This window comes from Lottia gigantea, assembly GCF_000327385.1.
Source record: "Lottia gigantea unplaced genomic scaffold LOTGIsca_102, whole genome shotgun sequence".
In the NCBI taxonomy this organism is placed as follows: domain Eukaryota; kingdom Metazoa; phylum Mollusca; class Gastropoda; family Lottiidae; genus Lottia; species Lottia gigantea.
The window spans coordinates 43,814-55,889 of NW_008706795.1; the positions used below are offsets into that span (position 1 = coordinate 43,814).

The following is a 12,076-nucleotide window of genomic DNA, read 5'->3' on the forward strand; positions in this document are numbered from 1 at the left end:
TTAAAGTTCTGTAGCCATCTTGGTACTCATAGCTTGTATTCTCAACGCGTTACAATTTTTACATAATATATGATCATCTAATGGATAACAACCTCTTCCTTCAGCTTCTGATGACAACTGTAGACCACAATCCTACAAACAAAATATGTATTCCAAAATAGTTTGCAATGAGATGTAATCTTCAAAATTTCCGAGCAGTTATACCTTGAAATCATTGTCCCTGTTACCTACATGTTGACTATTGATGTCATAAAAGAAGAAAGATCCCCTGTTACTTCCTTTATAAATGGGGACCTTCATTACTCATCAAAAATCCTTATCTTGTGCACTATACACCAACTATAACAAAAACTGACAGATATGCTTGTCAAATTAATCTTGAGAAGGAACCAAATAACCTCTCTTTTTCTGAGATAATAAAATAACTAACAGGTCCAAAGCCTTACCTCACATCTATAACAATTGACATGAAAACTTTTATCCATAGCAACAATTCTCACAGTTTCATCTTGACCTTGTTCAGGCATTATAGGTTTGTTACAGGCACAGCATCGTGGTGCAAATTTACTGCAAAATAAAAAAATAGAATTCAGGGGTCTTAGAAAAATAAATTTTATCAAAAATAGTACATGAATACATAGTAAAAAGGTAATTCGTATCAAATACACAAATATAAACCAAGTTGTTTAATTCTGATTTATGGGGTTCTGTGGCACAGTCAGTTAGAGCATCAATTGCAGTGCGTTCTTTGAACCATTCATTACGTATTTCGAATTACTGCTCTAATTCTGCCTCTATTTTGACCGTAACTTTTGTTTTGTTCATTACTTTAAACCAATGACTAAAAGATAGCACTTTATAAAATTTCAGATTTTGACTTTTGTCGCTGACTTTTTTTGTTTTAATTTTAGCGTTTTTTTCAACTTCTACAATTTTATTTCAATCCGTCTAAAAATTTAATAGTAGATAAGCATTTTGATTCCTGACAAAAATCTATTTTCAAAATTTCGATATCACTTCTGGTTTTGATGTCATTCGCCTCTAAACTTGAAATTCAACTTCCGGAATTTTGTAGGTATTTGAAAAATTCTTTTTGAAATTTGTTAAAATTGTCCCTATAACAATTTTGGAATGAAAAAATTTGAACCGGAAGTAACGTGTTAGACGCCATCTTGATGTGACCAATTTTTGTAAAAATCAATATTAAGGTTCAGGGGTAAATCTGATTTGTGTGATTTTGGTGTCTAAAGAATCTGCAATCGATTGCTAACAAAACTAAGGAATCCGATTTTTGAATTTTGGATTCGTATTTTTTATATTTCCGGTTTTATGTTTTCAGTAATTGTCAAAAATATTAAGGCTCATATCTAGTGACTTTGACCTTTGGTGATCTTGTGACCTGAACAAAAGTTGTTGCCCCTGACGAGATATATCCGATGATATCCTCACTTTTGTTGTGCATCGTTAACTTCCTGTTCTACAGCCATTGGAAAATCACGATTTTTAACTTTGAAGAGCTCTGTCACGTGACCTAATTAACATACGACAAAAATTCTTATATATTCATTGAGTGCATAAAATCTCCTTTTTGGTGATATATCACACTTGATATTTTGATCAAAATTGCGCGTTTTAAAAATTGAAAATTTTGTACTGACTTCCATAGTAACTGTGCGTAAAATCACGGTGTCTATAATTTATCGACAGTCACCGTTGCCCTAAAAAAAAGTTTAACTACGAATATCTCATGATCTAATGATTGTAAAGACTTGAAATTTTGAACATTATTTAACAATGTAGACATCATCACAGACAAATTAAAATTTTTGAAGTGGGCGTGGCACATCCTGTGTGCATTTACCTTTACCTGAAATTTTTGCAATTGTCATAACTCGCAAAGTTTGTAATTGTCATCCTAAACATTTTGCATGAAAGTAGATCACTGCTTAGGACAATTTGTGATAAGATTACAGTTGTTTGCATTCTTTACTTTAAAAAAGGGAACAGGTTTAACAATTTTAAAAATTTTTATTTTTGAACTTGAACGTAAATGACCTTGACCTTTGCATGGTCAAAGGTCATTGATCTAAGATGACCATTCTTACTTTGATTTTTGATGTGCAACATATACTTCCGGTTTTACAGACGTCCGAAAACAGCAATTTTCGAAACTTCAAAGGCTCATATTACTTTTATTTAACCTTTGTTGACCTTTTGGCCTGAACAAAGGTTGTTGCCCATTACGAGATATATCCGATAATATTTTCACTTTTGTCGTGCTCCGTTAACTTCCGGTTCTACAGCCAATTGAAAATCGCGATTTTTAACTTTAAAAAAAGGTCTATCACGTGACCTAATTTATATAAGCGAAAATTTATCTTTAGTCCATATTACACGCAATCTATTCTTTCAAATGATATATAACACTTGGTATTTTGATTAAAATTGAATTTGAAAATTTTGTTTTGACTTCTATAGTAACTTTGCGTAATTTTAACGGTTTCTATAATCCACCGACAGTCACCGTTGCCTTAAAAAAACTTTTAACTACGAATATCTCATGATCTAATGATTGTAAACACTTGAAATTGTTTGACATTGTACACATTATTACAGACAACACAAAATTTTTGCAGTGGGCGTGGCAAATCCGGGTTACTTTTACCATTACCATAAATAATTCAAATTGTTATAACTCAAAAAGTTTGCATTTTTCACCATCGAAATTTTACAAAAATTAAAGCACTATTTGGGACAATATCTGATAGAGTTACAGTTTGTTTAGGCCTTTTACTTTAAAAAAGGGAATAGGATTTACAATTTATAAAATTTTGATATTTTGACCATTTACATGCATAAACTTGGTCTTTAGAAGGTCAATGGTTATTGATCTACGATATCCATTCATACTTTTATCTTTGATGTCCGACATATATTTTCAATTTTACAAACGTCCCAAAACAGCAATTTTCAACACTTTTAAGGCTTATATTCTCTTTTATTTGACCTCTGTTGACCTCTTGGCCGAAACACAAATTATTGTACCTTTCCAAAAATATTTTCATTTTTGTTGTGCGAATTGAACTTTTAACTTTACAGCTATTTGAAAATTCGACTTTTTACTACCGAATGTTAACACCTTTTAGTACCGAATGGTATCAAATTCATGCGTCTTTTCACTACCGAATGGTAAACGATTTGTTCTATTATTGAACGTTTACATGCTTTTCTTTCCGGTAAGAAATCCCATTGTGACTTTAAAATGCAACGTTTTATCGATGTATCAGGTTGGATGCGCACTGCTTCGGTACCGTTATAACGGTTCTAGTTCTTGTTATTTGTTTGGTTACGTCAACTAATGGTGGTCATGTGTTATAATCTCTGTTGAGATGTGAAAGTCAGAGAATCTTGAATAAGTCATCTTCCCTCATAATTCCAGTTGACCCAGGTGTAAATGGGTACGGATAATCCAGGAAAGATCAATGCCAAGAGGTGTGGCCAAGGACCAGCTAGTAAAAAGAATCCTTTGAGAACCTAAACTGGCTACTCTTTTAAAATACAGATGTTTATTTTCTTTCTTTCCACTATTTCAACTAAATAGAACAGATTTTTATAAAATCATTATTACTTATGGAAGTCTTCAATACAATGTATTTGGTTGGTAGCATCTACTGTAAATGGAATACCATCTAAACTTTTACCACATACAACACAAGTAAAACAGGCTGGATGGTAGGGTCTACCTGTAGCTCGTAATAACTAAAAACATAATCAAAAGAAATGACAATTAAGCCAGACAGCGACATACAATAATACAATATCTAACAATCAAGGAGTCTGTCCAGATGATACCTGTAGCAGATGGTGTAGTTTTTCTGTCCTTGTCAAGACTGATCTTTTGTATTCGCTTGCATAAAATAAAGAAGAACTCACCCTATCTGTGATAGCTTTAGAACAAACAGAACATTTCTCTAAAGTATTCTGAAAAAAATATAAACAAGAGTAGTGTGAGACCACAAGGCAGAATATTTGTCCAAAATGGAAATGTGACTTTTGTTTGCATGTTTTTTTCAAAAATTAATATTTGAAATTAGTTAGAACATCTAAACTTACCACATAACAAGATTCACAATACGGTTTGTTCTCCATTTGAAAGAATGATTTACCATGTAGACCACATCCTGTAAATATCAATCATTAAAAAATATATTAGTAAATTATCATAAATTCATGATAAAAAAAAAATAAAAATGAAATGAATGAAGTTTTACTAAATTCATGATCAAGAACAATCACTTCATATGGTCCTCTCCATTCTTTTTATAAGCATATTTAAAAAAACATCTGCATCACAACAGAAGACCTTCTTGTCTCCCATTTTCTTATCTGTAGGTAAGTATAGAAATAAGGATATCGAACAGAATAGTATACATTACTTACCACAATTACTACAAGTAAAACATCCAAGATGAAATATTTGATCCATGGCAGAGCAACCATTAACTTCTCCTAAAACTTTCATACCACACTTTCCACATACACCTAAAGTAAACATTAAAATGATATATTTTGGTATTAATAGGATAAGAAAGACAAAGATATGTTTTTCATTGACAAACAAATGACAACTCCATTTGGTCCAACCTCTAAGGGTGCACACCTCAGCAAATCGCTGGTATATTTTTCCACAGTCCAAAACTAACAGGCAAAGAGACTAATTATCTATACTATTTTTTTCCAATTTTGATTCTAGGAAAAAATCTCACCATAGAAATCAGGCTCAGCAGTAGATTCTATACTCTGCATCAATAAATTGGTTAAAGCATCCACTTCTGCTTCTTTTTCTTCTTTGGGAGATTCTGGTGCTGTAGTGGTAATAACAGGTATTTGTGGTGCCATTCTTTCGGGTTGTCTCAAAAAATCTCCAGATCTTGCTGCTGGAGCATTTGGAGGAATATTCATATAAGTGCTGGTATTCGGAGAATTATAAGGGGAATTCCGACCATAAGACTGACTTGGGGAATCCCTTCCATATGATTGGTTCGAAGAATATGATTGGTTGTTTAAGTTACCATATGTTGGCTGTTGTTGATTGACAGGTGAATATTGTTTTTGATTGGTCGATCCAGAGTAAATGGGTTTGGCTGAGTATTGCTGTGACCTATCAAAGTCTGAGTTGTAGGATGTATTATTAGAGTATGATTGGCTGTAACTGTCTGGGGGTGGCGGTACATCAGTGCTGACATTGTAGGTGTTACTAGAATAAGACTGATTACTGTAGCTGTGTGATTGAGATGGGGGTGGTGGTGGGGGAAAATCTTGATTGTCCTGGTAAGAATAACCATGGTATTGTTCTTGAGGAGGGGGCGGAGGTGGAAATTCCTCTGGGGGTCCAAAATTCACTTTTCTATACCCCTCACCTGAAAAATTAGAGAGAGTTGTCAAAATATACAGTATCGGTAACAATAATTTTTTTAAATAATAAACATAATTTTTAGAAATATATTAAAACAGAACCTGAAACATGCTGTTAATCAGAGTTTTATGCTGTGTGATCAGACAAGTGACATATTTTAGTCCTTGTCTCTACTGAAGTTGTACAAAAACAATTGTCATCAATGCATGCAACCTCAAAGAAGACTTGATATTCAAAAGTTTATTACTGGTAGATTACTGGTATGGATCTTATGTTCAAAACTATGTTAACTCCACATTATTTTTTATCTAGCAGATCTCTATTTTGTGACCTTGGCCAGTGCTTTACATAGGAGTTTTTATGAACTTCTTCAATCAAAATACTACACACTAGAAATTGCTTTCATCTTTTCAAGTATTTTATTGGTATTTATTACAAATTTGTTTTTGACTGGACTTTTCTCCTAATTTCCTAATCTATTTGAAAGAAAAACCTGACTCCACATGAAAGAAAATAGTGATATAACTGGTTAATATATACCACAGAGAGCTTCTTTATAATTCAACAAAATACAACACAATGTCTGATATTTGCTACCTGTAGTCATGAAAAACTCTGCATGGTTCTTACATGGAAATAACACAGATGAACATTTTTAGTTTCCAAGCCAGTCCTTAAGCTTTGTGGAAATATCATAGCATTTTTAAAAATTTGACTTAAAAAGTCGAGTTCAAAATGGCTGTGAACTACATTTGTGTGTGTTATTTCTGTGTAAGAACTTTAGGTAGAAGGCCTATTCATAAATCCTACATCAAATTTAGAACAACCTCCAATGGTAGAAGCTATCTTATAGAAAGATACCAACTATGTATATATCTAAATTTTATATCCCCAAAAAGTGTTGATAACTTTGAAAGAATGCCCCCTTATGAAGGAAAACATTTTTCTGAAATGACTCACAATAAAGTGAAGTGATTAAGTACATTATTTTTAGGACATCCTTAACTTTAAACTAAAATATTTCATAGCCTGTAAGTTTAAGAATAACAAGTCCATTGTTTTTAATTAACCCTACAGTTTCATGTTACCACTTACAAAAAGATATAAATCAAACATGTCTTTTTTGTTAAGACATTTTTACATAGAATATTTCCATAATTTACTGTGATATTTCAAATCTTAAGAAAAACGTTGTTCATACTAGTATAAATTGCAAGTATTTAGAAAGAACAAGATACGATGTATGTTGCACATTATCAATTCAGTAAAAATACAGCTACACTAAAATGGACAATATATGGCTCTTTGTTTTTTTGTATGATCATTTTCTTGTTTCTAGTAGGAATCCATCTTGAATTTATGATTGCTTTTATTCAGGTCATTATAAAATAACATTCATATCCTTAGGTAGTAAATCACCAATTAAAATAAGAAATTAAAAACATAGTAATAAAATGATATTCATCCGGTTTTATAGGAAAAGGAAGGTCAGAGGTCATATCAAAATATATAATGAAAAGTTGTGTCACAAACAGCCTCTGTGAAAGTTACCCTAGCGCTCTGCAACTTATCACGGTTATGAGTGGCCATTTTTTTACCGGGACTACGCCAATATTGTCACATGATTATGTGATTCTGGTAATTTAAATATTAGAGGCATGTTGTTCGCAACTTTAAATGTTGGTAAACAAAGTCAATGAAAACAAAAACTTCATAAGACACATCCAAAATGATAATAAAATGTATAATTGGATAACCAATAGTCACGATATAGCATTAAACACATATGTAAGTGTAAGAATCTCCTAAAGTCTCTAAATTTAAGAGGTATGTTTAATTCGGAATATTACTATCACTAGACAAATCACTGCTAAAAACCGGAAGAGTCTCGCCAAAGAAGACACAACAAAATTAACCATTCATTACCGAGATTCAGCTTACGGAAACAGCCGAGGATTGCTGAATGATTGTGTCATTGAGTATTTTCTAAGTACTTAAAATCCAAAAGATCAGTATATAGTCAAATTTGTATTAAGCAAGCAGCTTGAAATTGACACTAACTGAAGGTAGTTGCATAATAAAGGGTCAAGCTGTACACTATGGTGATATTTTAAGGCATACTTGGTAATCTCATTTCAGACAATGAATGAATGAACATCATCAAAATTAATAGATTCTCTTGTGATCCTAAGTCTTTATATCACAAATTACATTATTACATTGACACAACTAAACAACTTGTCTCTTCTGGACTCCACTAAGGGATTATGGTGATTACAGGTGACTGTACAAATTTGACTATATTTATTAATAAGGGTTAAGTTTTTTGGATGTGAAGACACATGGAAAATCTCTTCCCGTTAAATACATCTTCTTCCAAAATTTACAATGACAAGAGATGAAAATGCATAAATTAATATCATGCTATAAGAAATGTGACAAAACACTTTGGAACTTGCATATGTCGATTCATTTCCTAAGTGGAAAGCTATAAATAATAGTTGAAACATAACATTCCTAGCGCAGGTTAGAAGGAAGAGGTATTTCCTTAGTCTAATTATTAAGTAAACCTTTGATATAGCAGCGTTTTATTACATATCCTTTTATAATTAATAAGATTGATAATTGAGATAGAGAAAACATTCCTGTTAATTAAATAACTGTACAGAAATCTAAAGATCATTACAATTTTTCTTTTACTTTTAATTAAATAGCTCAAATTCAGCTCTATCAACTGGTAAAACAAATATTTCTACCCATATCCCTTTAAATTTAAGGCTTATAAAGGCATGATGTGAATTTTCCATTTCCCAGTTTATAACTTTTAGTCCATTTAAACTATTAAAGGGATAGTCTGATTTAATTCAACTGCGGAGAACTGGGCTTTAAATGCATTTCTAAACGCTTTGTATAGTTTGTTTCATTTAATTTCGGAACATTTTCATATCAAATTTGAAGGGTTAAAAAGATATTCCTCTACACGTTAAAATACAAATTAAAGTATTTCACACTACAAAATATGGGAAAAAATCAATTTATCCCTTTAGCAGTCTAGATCAAACTCCAAGGAGTAATTTCAAAGTTGTTTTATAGTTTATTCAATGAATACCAAAAACTAGCCTTGTGATAAACACAGCCATATAAATATAATTTATACCTGTACTCAAAAATGAAATTTGGATAGAAAACCTGACCAGATCTGTTATTAAATTAACTGGTGTGGATATTATAATTAATGAGTTGAACCATCCTTAATTAACCTTATCTTTTCTTATCTCTATCAATACTGTCTCTTGAGGAATTCTTGGCATTTTTCATCAAAATACTCAAGTTCTATTTACTTGGAACTAAACCAAGTTCTTAACTGTCTTTTGAAATTAGAACATCTGTATATTTATAACTAAAGAACATGTAAAAATGAAGCATTTACAATGATAAAATAATTTTTTTTGAATAAAATGTGAATTACTTTGCCCACCCACACTTTTTTTTTTTAGCAATCAACAATTTTTCATTGCCTATGGGTTGTTGAACAAATAATAGGATGTGGAAATTTTTCAACATTTCTGTTTTAAAATTCGTCATTTTTGTGGGTTGATTGGGTCTTGAATATATGTTAATAGTCTTCAGAAGTACTAAAAAGGCATGAAATCCCATAATTCCAAACTGGAAATTTCACATTCTATTTTTTATATTATCTTTTCTATATACGACAGTGTCTCAAGAAATTTTAACTTTCAAACGCAGAAAATTCTGGACACACATGAATTTAAAGGTCCAAATTTTTACGGTGAGTTGTGAAAACTATTACTGATTATAAATAAAAAATTCCTGTTTCTGAGATTAAGGTAGGATTGGTCTAATAGCTGGGGAACCTGTCACTTTAAACCACCTTTTGAGACCATTCTTTCTTAACTTATAACGTTGTCGTTAGTTTGGCTATGACAATATACCTTTCTTCCAAGTTTCCAAATCTTGTGTTTGAAATTGTATGAAAATAATGATCTTCAAAAAACTATATTCAACTGTCTTGGCAGTTGCTTGTATTTAAATCACAGGTATTTTCCACACAGTTGATAAACTTGGCCTTTTTCACCAACCTTTATATCCATCGAGGCTATTCTCACACAATTATTCAAACGTAAATGTTAGTAACATGAGGTCACCAGGTTTTATTTTGGCACCTAGCCAGATATCACCAGATAAATAAATAAAGTTTTATATATCAATGCCATCATTCAGTATTATCTAATGTTTACTAGTATCTATTCAGGATAAGGTATCAGGGTGGTCAATTACTAACAACTAGCCAAATCATCTGTACATACGACCTAGCTCTCTTTTCTTTTAAAGCGATAACTTTTGACAACTTAATGCTCAAGTTACTTTCATTGTGGTTTTCGTTTGGTCTTCTAAAAATGTATTTAACCTCTGGTATTTTAAGACCTCGTTAGAAAAATACAGCTCCACATCTTCAATTTAAGTGAATTGAAATATTTTTTTAAAACAGTACTGATTGTTTTAGAATAAATGTCTTGATAAAAATATAAACATGGGTAGGCTCACACAACATCAATTTGTATTTTGTTAAAAATAACGATTTTCAGTCATATTGAATCTCAATTGCACAAAACTATAGAACATGAAATCCTCTCTCTGTTAGGGGTGAGAACTAAGAGCACAGTTGTGAAAAGAATGTAATAAGGGGTAGTAATAACTGAAAAACATTTGATTAAAAGGATTAAGTTGACTCAGAATCCTATATTAACCCAGATTTATCGAAAATTCTATGAGGAGAGGAGAAATAATAAAAAACTGAAATTAAACTACTAATTCATTTGCCTTTGATTGACTACATATCTGATAGAAATAACAGATAACTTCACTGGTAAATAACAGAAGTTAAGCAAGATATGTATAGTTAAAGACAGACATATTTAGAGACAGAACTTACCAGGTCTATATGGAGCAGGAGCTGTGTTATATGGTTTGGGTTTTGGAGCAACTGATGGTGGAAATTTAGGAGTTGAGTCTGCTACATGCATCTGAGAAAAATCTCTCTCCAGTCCACGATATGACATCTTTGATGTTTTCACAGAATCTATATTAACTATAAGCTTACTATACTATATTAGTTTATCCTTTTAAGCCTGAAAAATGAAATATCTTAAAATTGTAAATAACTATCAAAATAGAGGTTAACCAACGAATGCAATAGCTTATATTAGTAAACCAAATCCAATTGCAAAGGGATTTACTTTTATAATAAGCATAGAAATTAAACATCAATATTAGCTAGTAAACACTTTGCTAGTATATCAAATTTTGCTGACTATTTTCATGTGAATTGAGATAACAACTTCAATACAATACTGATAATCTAGAAATGATTTTGTTTTTATGAAAATCTAAACAGTTACAGTACTGGTACTAGATCTACAATGCTGTAACATGTGTTGTAAATATGGAATGAGTAAAGAGCAAACCTATTCCTGTTATTGTTACTTCTTCATATATAATCAAAAAATGTCCAAGGCAGGAGTGAGGTGTCAATTGCCATTGGCATTGGATTGATGATCATGTCTCTGAGTTTAGGATCTACCCTTTCTTAAGAATTCATTTGAGAATCAGCAGGGTTTCTTTCTACAGAACTGTCAGCCAGTTAAAGTCACCCCTCAAGCTGCAGGACACCTGCTTATAATAGTTCCAGTCTTGACATTGATGTCTATAGTGCATGTTACTTATCTATGGCCAAATGATCTAATGAGGCCTCTCAAATCCCTCTTTTCTATTTTTTCGTCTGGACGTCTGTCTTCTTCTTGTATAAAAGTTACTTGTTAAGTCTGGTTTTATGGCAATTCTCTTAACGCTTTAGTTTTGCCTCTCACACTCACAGTAATAAATAATAGTTAGAATATCTACATACTCACCTATCACAGCTATGCCCAATCACAAAGACGATCTTGTCTTAATAAACTTCAAGTTTAAAGTGACTGACTAAAACAAAAAACATTTCAACCATCCATACAAGGAAATGACAGGTACCCTTACGTCACATCCGACAAAGGTACAATCCGAAGAACCAGACGTTAGATGTAGAAAAGAGGATATTAAAGTTTATAAAATTAGTATACAGCACTGAATCTTTGGCAATCGATTCGGGTTCATTTCAGCATAACTTCATTTGTAACAAACTATAATTCCATACCTTACATAAATGCATTTACAAAAATTTATGAAAAATTAGAAGGTCAAAACCAATCAATTAATAAAAATATCAAAGACTTCGGATTATACAATTCATTGATCTTCTTAACCTTCTTCTTAAAGAGTTCCAGAACGGTGTCAATAGAATACAAATTCCAAATCCCCAAATTGACCGTAATCCTTTGAAAAGAGACAACCACATTTTTAATGGAGTACTTGAAATATTTTGTTATTGTTTATGAAAACAAAAAGTTAAAAACTTGAGTCTAAATCATACATTGAAATTATTGTTTATAAATATTTGTATTTGTCAATATGTGATTTAGACCCACCCATATCAAATCAAGACAAGGGAGATAACAAATTTTGAAAGTAATTCAACCAACGAAAAAATAGAAATAAATTCGTCGAGGGGTATTTAAATAAAACTTCCGCTTGCTCAAACGTGTGAAA

General features: G+C 31.6%; 1 protein-coding gene across 1 annotated transcript; it reads right to left on the reverse strand.

The window, feature by feature from the left end:
* LOTGIDRAFT_135992 (hypothetical protein) lies at window positions 1-4,555 on the reverse strand (the record flags this gene model as incomplete). Its single annotated transcript, XM_009046462.1, has 6 exons — window positions 1-132; window positions 447-567; window positions 3,629-3,759; window positions 3,934-3,981; window positions 4,114-4,181; window positions 4,441-4,555. 6 exons carry the CDS (start codon window positions 4,553-4,555, stop codon window positions 1-3), a joined length of 615 nt encoding a protein of 204 aa, XP_009044710.1.
* Between the last annotated feature and the right edge of the window lie 7,521 nt (window positions 4,556-12,076).